The 18,320-nt window shown below is 33.0% G+C and overlaps 1 protein-coding gene across 1 annotated transcript; it reads left to right on the top strand.

Annotated features, from left to right (window-relative positions):
* Positions 1-967: 967 nt before the first annotated feature.
* LOC133668399 (protein NUCLEAR FUSION DEFECTIVE 4-like) lies at positions 968-2,728 on the top strand. The gene is made up of 2 exons (XM_062088212.1): positions 968-2,091; positions 2,329-2,728. The coding sequence occupies exons 1-2, from the start codon at positions 968-970 to the stop codon at positions 2,726-2,728; spliced, it is 1,524 nt and encodes a 507-aa protein (XP_061944196.1).
* The last annotated feature ends 15,592 nt before the right edge of the window (positions 2,729-18,320 follow it).

The raw sequence follows: 18,320 nt of genomic DNA, 5'->3' as shown, positions 1-18,320 counted from the left end.
GAATAAATAATAATAACAAAAACATCACTATGATGTTAACACCATGCACTGCATTTTGAAATAACACTCGCTAAAATAGAGTTAATTAACTGTTTGTCTTGCATGATAAAAATAGAAAATGGTTTGTTTTATCTATGTTATTATTTTAGGTTTGGAGTGTACTTGGGCCTTGTTTATAAAGTGTTTTTATAAAAAAAAATAAATTTTTTTCTTTAATTTTTTTTGATTTTTTATATTGTTTTGACGTGTTGATATTAAAAATAATATTTTTTTTAAAAAAAATTATTTACATACATTTTCAAATAAAAAAATACTTTAAAAAATAATCACTATCACAATACAAATTATACACTCAAACCTCTTTTTTTTAATCTTTAGATGATTCACATGCCGTACGTATGGAATCTTTCAAATTTCAATCTTGACATTGGATGCAACATGCTATGTTGTGTGAGATGTGTATATATATGCTGCCAACATAGAATTGGTCTCATACTATATGGAGTATTTCAAATTAATTTCAATATATCCTTGGACTAGATTACAAATTGGATAGTGGACTAAACCCTACCTTCCTAATTAGTTGCACAGATTAGCTGTCATGTCTAACTATGTCGACAGTGGCTAGTTATTTATAATATTATATAAACAAATTCTAGAAAGTGCACTAATTTTTATTTATAATATTTTTAAAGAAATTTATAGAAAGGAGCCTTTTTTTTCAACATGTCTTTTATGACAATGTGCAATGTCAAACATGGAAACCTGGTAAAGTTCGAATAAAATCTTGTCAAGGTTGAATGGATATAATACAGCAAGTTTACCTTGGCAAGTGGTCGTTAAAGAACACAGTTCAGGTGGTGTCTGTACAGTTATATAGCGTACGTAGATGTATTTACAAGATTCACACTCCTATAAATTAATGACCAATTTCGAACCATTTCTAATTAACCTTAAACCTATAGCGATGTCTTCAAACGCCCTTCAATGGCTAACCCTAGTGGTTATCATATGGCTTCAGTCTGTCAATGGAACAAACACAACCTTTCCAGCTTACTCCCCACAGCTCAAAGAACTCCTCTCTATGTCTCAAGCTGAGCTAAACAACCTTTCGTTTGCCTCGGATGCTGGGAAACTATTTGGTTTCTTGTCTGGCATGGCTGCTCTATACCTTCCACTATGGCTAGTTCTCTTGATTGGTTCGACTCTTGGTTTCGGTGGTTATGGTTTGCAATATCTCTTCATAACACACCAAATTTCTTCTCTTTCTTATGCCCATATTTTTTTGCTCACTGTTTTGGCAGGAAATAGTATTTGTTGGATCAACACCGTTTGTTATGTTGTTATCATCCAAAACTTCCCTTCTGATCGCCAAGTTTCTGTAGGATTAACCACTAGCTATCAAGGATTAAGTGCTAAAATCTACACAGTACTTGTTGATGCCTTGTTCTTTTCTCCTGATAAAAGAGCAGGAGCCTATCTCCTTCTCAACTCCATATCACCTTTAGTAGTTTGTGTGCTGGCTGCACCGTTTGTTAGGGATGTTAATGTTGGAACAAGCGAGAACATGAAAGCTGGGTTCATAGTCATGTTTTTGATAACTATAGTCACAGGAATCTATGCTGTTATCAGCAGTTTGGGATCCTTACCAAGTAGGATACCTCCATTAGGCAATGTAATTGGTATCTCAGTGTTCCTGTTAGCCCCACTTGCAATTCCCATTGCAGAGAAAATCAGAGAAGTGTTGTTAAATGGAGAGATCATGAATGTTTATATGGAGAAGAACGTTGGTGATGATCGTGTTGAGAGGATAGAGAGTGGGATTGAAGAGGGCGATGATCATAGAAGGGAAAATGAGGTGGGTGTGAAAGAGGAAATTGGGGTGATGTTGATGTTAAAAAGAGTTGATTTTTGGTTGTATTTCTTCGTGTATTTCTCTGGTGCAACACTTGGTCTAGTTTATTCGAACAACTTGGGACAAATAGCTGAGTCTCGTGGGTTCTCAGGGACGTCTTCTCTAGTTTCTTTATCTTCCTCGTTTGGGTTCTTTGGCCGTCTCATGCCATCTTTATTGGACTACCTTTTGTCAAGGTACGTAATTCAACCTATAATTTCTCTGTTCTAAGGTCTGCTTGATATTACAAAATTTGGGCGAAGGAAAAGATTTTCATCCTGTTCTTTTCTAAAATCATAAAGGGCATAGATTTATTAATTCAGTGCTATATGCCTCCCCTTGGTGCATGCAAACCAAGAATTTCCATGTGTTTTCCGGTGATTAAAGGCTTCATTTCAATTTTTGTTCAGGAGTAGGTATAATTTGATATCAAGACCGGCAGCTTGTATAGCAGCATTAATGGCCCCAGTGGCAGGAGCTTTCTTCTTACTTCTCAACACAGCATATATCTCCCTCTACATCAGCACTGCTATTATAGGTCTTTGTACCGGGGCAATCACTTCCATTTCTGTCTCAACAACAACTGAGCTTTTCGGCACTAGGAATTTCAGTGTCAACCACAATGTTGTGGTTGCCAATATCCCAATAGGGTCCTTCATTTTTGGCTACTCCGCAGCACTTATTTATCACAGGGAAGGTGATGGATATGGCAAGTGCATGGGGATGCAATGCTACGGGAACACTTTTATCATCTGGGGTTCAGTTTGTCTGTTTGGCACCTTCCTAGCTTTAGTCCTGTATGCTCGCTTGCGAAAGTTCTACTCGCATAGATAGATTAATTTATAAGAACAGGAATTGACACGAATTGAGTTCATATATGTTGACATGATGACAAATGTATTTACTAGTTGCATCATCTATAATTTTCTGAATCTCAAGATGTTATATGACTAATCACAATATTATTATATATTAATTATTATCTATTTTGTAATTTAATTGGTTTGATCACCTTAACTAAGTCATAGTAAATGATCCTATTTCTATTAGAAATGAAAGTGTTAACTGATTTTCTTCTTATTAATTGACTTAACTGACCCAGTATTTATAACATATATTTAGTATAGTAACAAAATCAGTTATAAACAACAGATTAATACCAAACTTTACAACAGAATCTAACCACCTACTATGCCTACTCTAACCGACTGCTATGCTTATTGTAGCAGCTTTAGTATTTAACTCATCAGTGCAGTTTCTTCTCAGTGCAGTTGCGCAGACTTCAGTTGATTGAGTATATTCAATACGCCCCCTCACGATGAGATTCATAAAAATGTCAAGGAGAGTAAATATTATGAATACTCATCTTGAATATTAATGATTGAAAAGGAGAGGAAGGAAGAGCCTTTGTAAAAATATCAGCCAACTGGTGTTGAGAGGAAACATGAAAAGTGCGAAAAACACCGGATTAAATTTTCTCATGAACCACATGACAATCGATGTCAATGTGTTTGGTACGCTCATGGAAAATAGGATTGGCCGTAATGTGAAGAGCAACTTTACTTTCACAATAAAAGAGAGCAGTTTGGAAGGGAATTTGCAGGTCGTGGAGAAGAGTTTGAAGCCACACAACCTCATAGCAGGTGGATGCCATTGCTCTGTACTCAGCCTCAGCAGAAGATCGGGAGACTGTAGTTTGTTTCTTAGATTTCCAAGAAATCAAAGAACTATCAAGAAAGACGCAGAAACCTATGACTAAACGTCTAGAATCCAAGCAACTAGCCCAGTCTGAATCACAAAATGCTTTAAGTTGTAGGCTAGAGATGACTGGAAAGAACAGTCCCTGAGCTGGAGAGGCTTTAATATAGCGGAGAACTTGAGTGGCTACATCGAGATGAGGAACTCGTGGCTTATCCATAAACTGACTTAAAACCTGAACAACAAAAGAAATGTCAAGACAACTAATGGTGAGATAGAGTAGTCTGCCAACAAGTCATCTATATGAGGTAGGGTCATCTAGGAGTTGTCTAGAATCTTTAGAGAATTTCACATTAGGATCCATTGGAACTTTGGCTGGTTTCGAAGCTAACAAACCAGTAGTCTCAAGGATGTCTAAGGCATACTTTCGCTGACAAACAGATATCCCAAGCTCATTGCGAGCTATTTCCAAACCAAAGAAATACTTCAACTGTCCAAGATCTTTAAGCTGGAATTTGTTATTAAGCATGTGAATGAATATGGAAACTGCAGCTGAATTGTCACTGGCAACAACTATATCATCAACATAGACTAAGATAGCAATGAATGAATTTGCCAATGATCGAGTAAACAAAGTGTAATCAGCCTTGGACTGTACAAAACCGAACTCAAGCAAGGTAGAAGAAAATTTGGCAAACTATTGCCACGAAGATTGCTTTAAACCATAAAGTGACTTGTGTAGCCTGCAAACTTTTGACTCCCTCTTTTTAGCAAAGCCAGGAGGTAAGGACATATAGACTTCTTCATCTGAATTGCCATGGAGAAATGCATTATTAACATCCAATTGATGGAGATGCCAATGCTTGACAGCAGCAACTGCCAAAAGAGTTCTCACAGTGATAAGCTTAGCCACGGGTGAAAAGTGTCATAATAGTCCAGTCCCTCACACTGATTATATCCTTTGGCAACTAGCCTAACCTTATACCTCTCTAAAGTTCCATCAGACTTCAGTTTGACTTTATATACCCATTTGCATCCAATAGTATGTTTAGAAGCAGGGAGATCAACAATATTCCAGGTATTATTCAATTCAAGAGCTTTAATTTCAGCATCTATAGCCTCACACCATTCCTTACAACGTATAGCTTGAGCATATGAAGTAGGCTCAACAAGGGCAGATATAGAAAGACTAAAGCATTTCTAAGCAGGAGAGAGATTATCATATGAAAAGACAGAGAAAAGTGTATAAGGAATACCTGAAGCTGAAGAGGAAGGTGCGGGCTCTAAAGTGGAGGTTGCAATATGACAATGATAGTTATGCAAATATCCAGGTTTGTGTTTTATCTGAGAAGACTTCCTGCATGGCTGAGGAATAATATCAGAAGGAGATGCTAAAAGAGGTGTGGAGTCAGAGTTCAAAGAAGGAGAAAACGAATTGGAATTAGAGGGTGAATGAGTAGCGGAATGAAAAAGGAAAAGAAGCTGAAGCCATGGGATCAAGGAAATGAGCTATTGATTCATGCAATAGAAGAGGTAAAGGGAGGACAGAATCAGTAGATGAGATAGGATTTTTGAGTGCAAAAGAAAATATAGCTTCATGGAATATAACATCTCGGGAGACAAAGACAGTGTTTAGATGTAAATCATAGAGTTTATAGCCCTTGATGTTAGATGGATAGCCAAGAAATATACAAGGCTTAGCTCTATGATCAAATTTATGTCTATGTCTAAGGAGAGTAGTTGCATAACATAGGCAACCAAATACTTTCAAATGGGAATAAGATGGACGAGATTGGAACAAAACTTCATAAGTATGTAAGACAGGAGTAGGAATCCTATTGATTAAATGCACGACAGTGAGAACACAATCTCCCCAAAATGATAATGGTAAATGAGACTGAAAACGAAGGGATCGAGCAATATTCAAAATGTGCTGGTGTTTGCGTTTAACAATTGAGTTTTGTTGAGGTGTTTCAACACAACTCAGTTGATGGACTACACCTTTTAATGCATAAAATTGATTCATGTGGAATTCAACTCCATTATCTGATCGCAGGGACTTGATTTTGGCATTAAACTGTGTCTCAACCATAGTAAAAAAAGATTGAATATGAGTTCTGGTCTGAGACTTATTGTCCAAAAGGTGAATCCATGTAAATTTGGTATGATCATCTACAATGGTTAAAAAATATGAAGATCCACTAATAGATTTAGTGGAAAAAGGACCCCAAAGATCACAATGAATAAGATCAAAAGGTTGTGCAGAAGCTGTGATGCTGTAAGGAAAAGATAACTAGTGTTGTTTAGCCAATGGATAAATGTTGTAAGTCTTATTAGATTCATGTAAAACTTGAGGAATTACATGAAAAAGTAATTTCAAGGGAGAATCTGAAGGGTGACCTAATCTGTAATGCCATAGACTATTGTTTACAGAATGAACAAAGAAACTAGCAGAAGCTAGATTAGTGATTGTAGGCTGAGACATGGTTTTAACTGGATTGGAAAATGCAGAGTTCCTAGATAAAGCAGAAACTGGATTTTGCAGCAAATGGTATAAACCTCCAGCTTCTTTACCCACACCAATCGTTCTCCAGCTTGTTGACAGATATTATAAGGTTTGAATAAGCTTGTTGACAGATATTAAGTTGAAAGAAAAAGAAGGGATACAAAGCACATTGGTTAAAATAAAAGAGTCTGAAATCTTAATGGTACCAATGTAAGTAACTGAAGCATGTTGTCCATTAGGTAACCTTACTGTTTTGGAAATGACAGAAGTAATATGTGTGAATAATGATGTGGAACAAATCATATGATCTATAGCTCTAGTATCAATTATCCAATGAGCCATGACAAAATTTCTTAGAGGAGTCGGATGAGTGAGAGATAAGGTAGATGCAAATACAGAATGTTTTGGATCTATATGAGAAAGTTGAGATATACTGGAAAGAGTACCTGCACGGTTTATTTTGATTGAAGTGACACCTTGAGTAAGAATTTCAGATTCTTTATTTGCAGATGAAGAAACTTGATTGATAGAAGATTCAAGTTCTGAGATTGAGGGTTTGAACATCTCCATGAGTTGCTGACATTGTGCATAAGTAATAGGTAGCTGAGGAGCATTGTTGTTAGAAACCTGATTTACACTGTGAGCTGCATTCTTTCCTTTGGTAAACTTGTAACCAGGTGGAAATCCATGAATTTTGTAGCATTTTTCCACAGTGTGGGCATGAATACCACAATAAGAGCATATTGATTGATCTTTGCGAGGATAAGAGGATTTGTTTCCAGCAAAATGAGTTGGAGGTATTGTTCTGGCAAGTAATGCAGTGGTGTTCTGATTGAAAGAAACACTTGAAGAGGAAATCATTTGTTGCCTCTCTTCTTGAATTATAAGAGAGAAAACTTTGTTAATAGATGGCAATGGATCAATCAGCAGAATTTGTCCTTGAATATGTGAATAACTCTCGTTCAATCCCATGAGAAATTTATAAACATGTTGTTGATGATGATAAGATAGAATAGTCTTCAATGCTCCATATGTGCATCTAGGAATTGGTTGATGATTTCCTAATTCATCCCATAATCCTTTCATAGCTGTTAAATAAGCACTGACAGAGTTATTCTCCTATGATAGAGATGAAATGAACTTCTGCAGCTGAAAAATACGTGGTCCATTATGTTGAGAGAATCTATCTTGAAGATCATTCCATATTTCAGATACATCATCAATATAGATGATGCTGTTGGCAATCTCTGTTGAAACAAAATTTAATAACCACGAGAGAACCATATTGTTGCAGGGAGTCCATGCCAAAGAACCATATTGTTGCAGGGAGTCCATGCCAAACTTTGAGAATCAGACAGATTGGATGGCCTAGGCAAAGTGCCATTAACAAAATTAAGTTTGTTCTTGGCTGATAAAGCCATCATCATCGCCCTCTTCCATGAATTATAATTATCACCATTGAGCTGTTTTGAAACAATCATGGCTCCAGGACTGTCACCATGATGTAGAAAGAAACGATTGGAAGAATCCATTTATGAGCAGCTTCAGTCATTGCCAGAAAGTAAAGAGAAATGATGCAGAAGAAAGAATGAAGAGGATGAGAAACTTGAAGATGTGGAAAAAAATTCAGAGAGAATGTTCTGATACCATATTAGAAATGAAAGTGTTAACTGATTTTCTTCTTATTGATTGACTTAACTGATACAGTATTTATAACATACATTTAGTATAGCAACAGAATCAGTTATAAATAACAGATTAATACCAAACTTTACAACATAATCTAACCACCTACTACGCCTACTCTAACCGACTGTTATGCTTATTGTAGCAGCTTTAGTATTTAACTCATCAGTACCGTTTCTTCTCAGTGCAATGTTTTCATTGTATCCAGTAGTAGACTTCAGTTGACTGAGTATATTCAATAATTTCTTTTCGTAAATGATAAGTTTTTTTTATTATTATTAATTTTGTTTGGTAATTTAGATTAATTCTTTATAATAAATTTAAAAAATCAAATCAAACCAAAGAAATTATTTCCAAACTCCTATCCCATATATGTTTATTTTGTTAGGTACTTGAGGAATATATATGTTGCTCAATGACTTTGGAAAAGTTTAGCTTGTTGCCTAATTTTTTGCTAGGGAATGTTTAGATAGTTGAAAACATGATTAAGAGATTATTTTTTGTTTCACTTTCAAAGAGTCTCCATGAAAGAAAAATCTGTTCTTTCAAATATTTTAATTTTGTAATATCTTCTCTTTAATTAAGCTGTATTTTTATTGGCTATAACAATTGATTTATAAAACTCTATGTATCTCATTAAAAAAATCTAATCTAGTTAGTAAATTCACTAAAATAAAATTAATTTTGTAATGATTTTCAACAGTCACATTTTGAGAAAATGTCGTTACATATGTATACTGGCATCAATTTTTTGGTGCTCCAATAGGGGAGGGCTAGGATTAAAATAAATTATTCATTAGACTAGAGATTTATTGGGAGTTTACTGACAGAAAATGCTCCCAAACACCATAAATTAAGAGTGTCTCTTTGTTCATCACAATTTCCTAATAACGCCATATGTAGCAATTGCTCAAAATGGCAAGTCATTTCATGAAGTCTCCTCTTTCTTCAATCGAACTTTTGATTCTAGTCTTTCTATGCTGCCTCCTAGACCTTTACACCACAGCCCTAGATCGCCTCTATACTTTGAACAATGTCTATGAGATGGTTGCTATTGACTCCATCCATTGGTTAAACCAACATGTTTTGATAATACTTAATGCATCCAAAAAGTTTAAAAACAATAAAGACAACAAACCATAGAAAAATTTAAGTTTTGATTCTTATTGATAGAAGATAACTCATTTCAAAATCCAAATACAAAATAAAATATTAAATGACATGTCCAAATCAATCACATGCTAAACAAGAAATAAAATAAGTAGAAATCTAAAATTATTGTCAAATAAAGAGAAGAAATAATTACAAAAGTGTATGAATTCTGGGGTGTTTAGCTTTGAGGTTGAACCTGTTTTTTAGTATTTTTTTATTGTTTTGATATGTTAATATTAAAAATAAATTTTAAAAAATAAAAAATATATATTTTAATATATTTTCAAACAAAAAAAAACTTTAAAAAATAACTTCTACCGCACTCTCAAACACCCTTAAAATATAGTATAATACAACACGACCCACTAAACTCTAGTGATTAGGTTTAAGCTTGCAAATAAATAGTTCAATGGCCCATTAACAAATTAAACTAAAAATATTCAATAAAAAGAAGGCTATCTAATTGAACCATAACCTTTTTTTTTATGCATTAAACCCATAATGTATCTAAGTTATTAAACTCATCCAATCCATAAAATATTCAAGATTTGAGTTCTAGGTTAAACAACTTAATTCAAGTTTATCTAACTTAATTCAAAACGATAATATTTTAAGATTTTTTAAAATATTATAACAATGTCATTTTTATTTTTATTAGATAATCAACTTTCACCCATTTTAAAAACATTGCCATATATAGATGGGTAAATGCAAACATGAAATTGTTTGTAACTAAAAATAAATGCATAAATGCATAAAAAATAGAAAGTAAGTTAAACTAGGTACATAAATGCATGTACCACACATAGCAAGCTCTTTCCCCTTTATTATGAACCAGTCCCATAGGTATGAAATTAAGACACCATCCTTAACTTACCTTACCTAGTATGGGTAAAGAACTTGAATTTCTATCTCAAACTTTGGCTTTCTCAATTGACATGTTTGCATGAACGGTTTTAAGCAATTATAAAAATTCTATATATCTAGAATTTATGATTTCTATTCTATTAACTTTGTTTTTGTTCTTTTTCACTTATATTTGCATGTGAATATATTTCTCCTAATATAATTACTCACGTAAGCTATGCTTGCTTCTTGTGATAAAAAAAAGAGTTTCTAGATATAACCTGCATACTAAATGGTATTATTATGTATTATGTTTTAGAAAATGATATAAAATTATATCTAAATAGATCAAAATTTTAAATTAAAATAGTTCTTTAATATATTATTTAGTCTTTAATAATTATAAAGTTAAGAGTTTGAATCCTACTATGCACATTCATTTGATGCACACTTATTCAAGACGTAAATGTAACTCAAAATAAATATGAATGGCGTACATAGCATATCAAAAGAATGGCTTACATGTGATTGCCCCCTCGCCTGTATGGTCTGCGAAGCTCTCCTCGAGCAGCAGGATAGGCTGGCTTTATTCAACACAGAATTAATCTAATGGTTCATCAATAACCTTGTGTCCAGTAAAGGTACACAAGTGTCAAAAAATCATTTCAACCCAATAACTTAAGTTTTTAGGTGAGATTTCAGGATGTGATTTATATTATTCTCTAACACACCCTCTCAAGTGAAAGTCCTTTAAGCTTAAAACTTGCATAGGCTCATATTACATTGTGCTTAATTTTTATCAAATAAATGGGAATGATGAGATTCGAACTCGTGACCACTTGATCATCAAGGCTTTGATACCATGTCAAAAAACCATCTCAATCCAATAACGTAAGTTTTTAGATAAAATTTTAGGATATAATTTATATTATTCTCTAACAATAAAAAGGAAAGCATTGGTCAATTACATTTGGAGTTGGTCAGTTACATTTGGAGTTGCAATATGGTATCTTTGGAAATGGAGAAATGATAGAATTGTTAGGGATGGTGGCTCTATAAGCTATAAGCCTATTGGATAATAGAGCCGGAGCAGTTAACAGGCAGAAATAAATGAGCCTTGTTAGCTGGAAATACCCTTCAATGGACTGGATAAAATTGAATGTTGATGGATGCAGTAAAGGTAATCTAAGATGTGCGGGAGCAGGGGGTTTGATTAGAGATAGTCTTGGTTCGTTGATTAAAGGTTTTCCAATCAACACGGGTCCTATATATTCCTTGGTCATAGCAGAATTCTGGGCAGTGGTTAAGGAGTTAGAGCTAGCCTAGACGCTGGGAATTCGACGACTTATATTAGATTCAGATTCCATGCTGGCTATTACACTCTTAACATAGGATACTGTTACAATAGACGTGAATTTTACTTTGATCACTAAGGCAAAGGAATTGCTGAAGGGAAATTGGGATGTTCAGGTGCAACATCCTTTCCGCGAAGCGAATGAAGCAGCAGACTGGTTTAGCTCATTTTGGGTTATCTAGAAACTCTTTTGATAGAAATGATTGGATCCTTAGCGACCCTCTACCGGAGTTATATTCTTTTTGTATTTTGACCTCGTCGGGTCCATGTTAATTACTATGTTTAATTTAAGTTTTTTTAGGCTTCAAGCCCTGATTTTAATATAAAAAAAAATGGCTTGCATGTGTTATTTGAAAATTTAATGGGATCATAATATCTTCAAATCACAAATAGTTAGAATTACAAGAGCAAGCTGCACGTCTTATTAATTAAAAAAAAATGATATTATTGAATGTCCCGAGAGCAACAAATAAATATAAATTTAGAGTCAGAAACGGACCAAATCAACATGGCTTGTTTAGCTCAATTTTGGCACTAGAGAACATTATATTGGTTATAAACGTATCTTGTTCGTATAGAGATTATGTCGACACAAGTATGTTTGTTATACTATCTATACTATGTTGTATAATAAGTTATCATAAAATTCAAATAAAAAATATTTAATTATTTTTTATTAGAATAAGAAAATATTAAGTTAATTCATGATCCCTGGTAATCAAATAATCTAAGACTACAACATATATTATAGTAAGTAGTAGGTTACTTCATGCCCCATACTGCATGTTAGACTAGCTATTTTTTAACATAATAAAATGATTTGACTTTAAATGATATTTTAAAATAGACTTAAAAAAAATATTAAAACGAAGATATAATAAACCGACTCAAGTTTTGCGGCTTAACTCGCCAAACCTGCGATCTATGTCTTCGACTCCATTGAAATTAATAATTTTCTAAAAACTATTTTTTACTTCAAAAGTTGATAAAAAAAAAGAGACGCTTAAAAAGTTAAGCACTAACCAAATGCTGGAATGTTTATTTCAAACTATAATAACCCTATAAAAAGTACAAATCAAGAAGATTAATTTATAATTAATCAATCAAATATTAAAGGGTGAAATTAAAAAAATAAAAAAAACTCAATATTAAAGGATAAAACTATAAGAAAAAAAATAAAAAAAAAACTAAAAAAAAAAAAAAAAAAACTAAGCACGCGGACCTAGCCTGGATGGGCTTGCACACTTAAGCCTTTGAAACAAAGACCAAGCGTGTGGACTTTCTAGTTCAGATCCACATGCATGAGTTTTTTTTTTCTAAAGACAAGATGAGTTATCCTTTTTCAAAAACTAATAAGTAAATAATACATCATCTTTTATAATAATGTTTTTAGAATTTGGCACCACTCTGGTTACCAAAGATTCAGGTTTAATTTTGTTTGTGTTGAAACCCCATTTTTTCTCTCTTTTCACCTAAAAGCATATAATAAACATTAGTTGAATTTAAAACATAAAACTATGTTTATTAACCCCAAAAAGATTTAGAAATACAAAATCGAACTTAGAAATTTTTTTTTTCTCCGAACCTCGATATATTTTTCTAGGCAAGATGAAAGTTCAAAAAAAGCACAATCAAAATCTCCTTATCAAATGAAATTTGTTAACATCATGAACGACGAGTTTTGTTTTTAAAAAGTGGAGAAATTGATAATTTTCTCTTGTTTTTTAGATAATTTTTTCTCTCCTTTCTTTAATTCGGGAAATAAAATGTAAAGACGATAAATTTTTGGTCTAAAATTAAAATTTCTTACCATGGAGGAAAGGAAAAGTTTTGAGAGTGAAAAATAACTTTTCCCTTTAATTTTAGATTGCCATGAGTTTTCTCATTGTTTTATATTATGGTCTTTTTTTATGTTTTTCTAAACTTAATAAATTCACCATTAAATTGAGCATGAAAGGCTATAATTGAGAGAGAGAAAATTGATGACAAATTGTTTTTTAAAAATGTGAATATTGTGGACGGCTACATGGAAAAGTCTAAGCATTTTAGTATAGTTTGGAATTGTAATTGTATTAGTTGTTTATTTTATATTAAAACGTTTTCTTTGCTATTACATGCACATTTTTTATTATTATTTTAAAATTACTTATCTTTCATATATATATATATATATATGAAAAAAAAGTAATACGTGTCTATCAATTCCTGATTATTATTTTAAAATTACTTATCTTTCACATATATATATATTGAAAAAAAAAGTAATACGTGTCTATCAATTCTTAATTATTATTTTAAAATTACTTATCTTTCTATATATATATATATATATATATATATATATATATATATATATATATAGTAATCCTAGATGTAAGGAAGCAATAATTCCAAAAAATGCCAGCTGAACAACACTATATCCTTCTCTTGGCATAGTTAAAACTGTATATACCTAGAAGTCTCTTGGCACAGTCTGATTTATAGCTGCCATTATTGTACTTCTTTCCATTTGTAAAATTATTCCAGTCTGATAAGTATCACATCACCTCAATGTACAAATAATTCAAAAAAGCTGTATGTTCTTAATCACAAGCTCTGGCATTGTTATTTTTGGTGGGGGAGAGAGAGAGAGAGAAGATAGAACGCAATTCACTGTTCCATATAAATGCATTCGTTCTTTTGAAACACAAAATGGGTACCTTATATATAATCCCATCCGCCTTATGTTATATAGCGATGGAATTTAAGTTATTAATCAAAATCCCAAAACAATTTTATATTAACTCGTATAATTATTAATGTTTTATCATGAAAAAAAGGGATATTAAAAGAATTGAATATGGACTCAAATAAATTAACTTGAAAAATTATGGGACATCAAGGTTTAAGGAGTATAAATACCTTATGAACCATTAAGAGAAATAGTTCTTCTTTTTTACTCTCAAAACATATATATCTTAATCCTTAAAACAGTAATCATACAAAAATAAGAACAAACACTTGTGTTTATGGAATTTAAAGCTATTTCTTTTATTTGTTACAATTCTCATTTAAAGTTATTAACTTTATTATCGGAGAGTCTCTAAATTTCATCGATAGGGATTGTTTTGCAAGTATTAGGATATTTACCATCAATTTTGTACTTCTTAGACTAAGGAGAAGGAAATATCGACATGAATAATTGATTCCTGATTATATTAAGTTTTAGGACATCATTAGTTGGCGCTGCCTATGAGAAAGTTTCAAAAGCCATTAATTATTTTGCTGGTTTTTTTATATGCCTACTCATCACCAATGACAAACAACAAGACACTCTTGGGATAGGATGTATTACAGATCTTTCTGCCACAATAGGCACTTCTGCCCAACCAATCCTATAACAACTCATCAACCAGGTGCAACTTCTTACCCAAACAATGTTAGTGAATCAGCAAGCAAAGGAAACCTTACCTCAACAAGTCTCGGCACCACTTCACCAAATTGTTGCATCCTCCGTACCACATTCATAACAATAGGCCGCACCTAATGTCCGCAAATAATTACATTACCTAGAGAAATGTGGGCATAATAAAACGATAAGGGATTTTCAGCCTAAAAGGTCATCCTACCATTCCAAAAAGCATACGCACCTTCAAGATGTATTTATAATTGTTAGATAATAAAAATTGTTTAAAGGCTCTTCATACCTAGAAGACCATGTGCCTAGTAATAGGCAAGTAGCGCTAGTAGTTGGGGTGTGTCATTACACTCACATCAGAAAAAATGATGAGCAATTTGTTGAAGGTGTCTACCACCTTCAACCCTCAAGGCCTAAAGGTGGGCCTCTCTTATAAGATAGCTTCCATAATCCTTCTTTTCTCCTTGTTGAGGTTAGGAAGCATATGAGAGTACAATACAAGTTTAACCTAGAAAAAAAAAGTCCTTCACCCTTATGGCGTGAGGCATCTGACTAGAAAAACCAATGAGCATTGAAACTAGGTTAGTTAAATCAAAAGCGTTGATGGGACAAAGAATCACTTTTATATTAGACTAAAAAATGATAGAAACATTTATACTCTTCTAGTGTGAGACAATATTAAGGATAACTAAGGTTAGAGTTGGCATCCTGTGACCCCTCGATATGGGAGATCGGCTTCCCTTTGCTATTTCTTGGTGCATTTTTTTAGTTGAAAGAGTAGTTGTTAGGTTCTCCTCAGTATCTATTGAAGTTATTCTTGTAACCCTTCTCCCAAGCATCAAAGGTTCCTTATGGAGAGAGATTGAGGTATCTTTAGATAAGAAAACACGAATAGGTGTTTGTGTGGTCATATGATCAGGCATAGATGGCATGGACTCGTTGGCCTCAGACCTAGTTACTCTTAGTAAAGATCCTGCATAATGAAAAAGTTAGAAGATGAATAACATATGAAATGAAAGTAACATTAAATTAAAATTACTAGAAGAGTTATATAACCTTTGAGTCATGTAGTTAATCTTGTACTTGGTGTTAAGATTATACAATCTATTGTATATCCTCTCCTTCTCCTTGTTGAGGAAAAACTTGGCATTTACACCAACATAAGGTGTTCTCCATAGGTGGGTACAACCTTATATTATATTATATCCATTATGAGGTCTTTCTACATCCTCGTATTTTATTATCACCCACTTTAGTATCCATTTCTTTGAATAAGATGATTTTTTTTTAAATGTGTCTTTCATAGGCCTTCTAAGCCTACTAGAGAAATTAAAAAAAAATTAAGGTACAGGAGGCCCTTTTTAAACAGTGTTAATCAGCATATAACATTTTTTGAACATCCTGATTGTGGATTCCTCCTTAAGTACCCTCAGTAGCTTGTCAAAGCCAGACCTATTAGGGTGGAGTTGAGCGGGACTTAGGTTAAAGTAACGAAAAACACCCCTTATAAAACTTTGAAAAGAAACGAGTACCCAAACTCATACATATATATGGGTAGTAACAATAAAATTTCCTCCAATAGGTTTGCTGGTGACCTGGTGATATGATCATTAGCCTCTAACAACAAGACCAAGTAATCCCCTGATTTTTTAGAGTTGGCTAGGGTTACTTGCTAACAGAACATAGTACTTTCTGCCTCATCCAAAGATGTCCTGGGTAATCTTAAATGTCCCTTGAGGTTTGAAACCTCCTTGTGGATAGTCTTGTTCCCTCTTTCAGTAGAACAAGATTGGCCCTACATTACCGTCTTCTACTCCTAGCAATGAATAAATGACATATGACATCCCATTATAACCATAGAGAGGCTAAACACATACTATATTGATGACACTCAGCCAAATGGTTTTCTTAAGAAGATTTTTTTTGCCTCCCCTTAAAAACATTTAAAATCAATATGGGAAAACACCCATTTTCTAGGGAAGAGGAGACAAACCTAACCCGTGTCTTTTAAAAAGTTTTTCAAGTCTTTTTGCTTTAAATGCATAAAGACTCGAGGGCAACTGATGAGTCGGTTTTTTTACTCAATTGTTTTTGTACTTTTAAAGAATCCAAACCCATAATAGGGTGATCACCCAATCAAACAGAAGTCTGACAAAATATCAGACACAATATATTTGAGTTCAATAACCTCAAGGAACTATAGGTCTGGAAAAATATCAAACCCAATATATTTAGGTTTGATGATGAGCTGAAGGAACCATAGGTTTGACAAAATATCAAACCCAACTTACTTGGTTTCTGTCACGAACTGAGCTCAAGAAATTATAGGTCTAGCAAGTTGCTAGACCCAATATATTTGTGTTCAGTTATGAGCTGAGCCCAAGACATCGTGAGTCTGAAAAGTCAGCAAATTTAATATTATTAGGGTTGGCCATGAGTTAAGCCCAAGGCACTATATGTGACAAGTCTCCATACCTAATATACTTGGATTCGGTTTTGAGCTGAGCCCACGACACCATAGGTCTAATAAGTCTCTAAACCTAATATATTTAGATTTATTAACGAGTTGAGCCCAAGACACTATGAGTTTGGCAAGTCGTCATACCCAATACACTTAGGTTCAGTTGTGAGCTAAGCCCAATGAACTGTAAGACTGGCAAGTTACCAGACTCATCTCCCCTAAGTTTGGCTATGAACCTAACTCAATTGATCTTAGAGATCCATGTTAGGACCATAAGGTTTTATCTGAAGATTATTTATATAACCTATTCATATCAGAAATAATCATCTCCCCACACCTATAAGTGTATAAAAGGTCTTTTAAGGACCTACCATTTTCTCATCTCAATTAATGCCCATTAATTTGTAAGGGATATTTATCCCTCATTAATGATCTATAAGAGATCTTTTTCTCTTATTAATGTCATAAAGTGAAAATGACTTCTTGGTTCTTTCACTTCACCAAAACAACAAGGTTTAAGGAATATACATACCCCCTGAACCACCTAGGTAAAAGACTCACTTTTTCTTACTCTTAAAACATATATATTTTAATCCTTAGATCATTAATCATACAAAAATAAGAACAAATACTCTTGTTCTTGGGATTTAAAGCCTTTTCTTTCATTTATTATCATTCTCATTTTAAAGTTATTGACTTTATCATTGAAGGGTCCCTAAATCCCACTAATAGAAACTGTTTTGCAAGTAACAAGATATTTACCATCGATTTTGTACTTCTTGGACTAAGAAGAAGAAAATATAGATATGAACATTTGATTAACCATCCGAACACCAAATAACCTAATTCATGAGCATATTGAATTTTAAAACATCATCAACTCTTAAGTATGATTATAAGAAAATTGATTTATTCACCTATATTCTCATCGAGGAGAACACTGTATTTGTTATTCGGTAAAGAGATTCTAAAATGGTTGGAGGCTTGCCCCTTAATAAAAAAAAATCTATGCATTTTATTATTACTAAATATCATATCTTATGGTAAAATGATGTAATGAAAAAAAAATTATGATTTGAACTCAAATAAGCTTTGATATTGATTATGATGTGTATCAATAATCATTTGATCCAAAAATTTAACTATCATCTATCCATTATGTATATAACAAAATCTACAAAACTCTAAAATGTTTCATGCATTGATAGAAAAACAATTAATATCATTGTTATTAAATTCATTCTTTATTTGCTGATCCGAAACTTGATCTATGTTTGATTTCAAATTAAACTAGATAAGAGTTGATTTAATAAGACTCAGTTGAGC

The sequence above is a fragment of the Populus nigra genome, chromosome 11 (genome assembly GCF_951802175.1).
Source record: "Populus nigra chromosome 11, ddPopNigr1.1, whole genome shotgun sequence".
In the NCBI taxonomy this organism is placed as follows: domain Eukaryota; kingdom Viridiplantae; phylum Streptophyta; class Magnoliopsida; order Malpighiales; family Salicaceae; genus Populus; species Populus nigra.
This window is presented reverse-complemented; position numbering and strand designations above follow the sequence as displayed.

Excerpts from the sequence above, each read along its gene's own strand:
- LOC133668399 (XM_062088212.1), top strand. The coding sequence starts at position 968 with ATGTCTTCAAACGCCCTTCAATGGCTAACCCTAGTGGTTATCATATGG. Across the intron at positions 2,092-2,328 it reads TTGGACTACCTTTTGTCAAG|ACCGGCAGCTTGTATAGCAG; the intron begins GTACGTAATTCA and ends TTTGATATCAAG.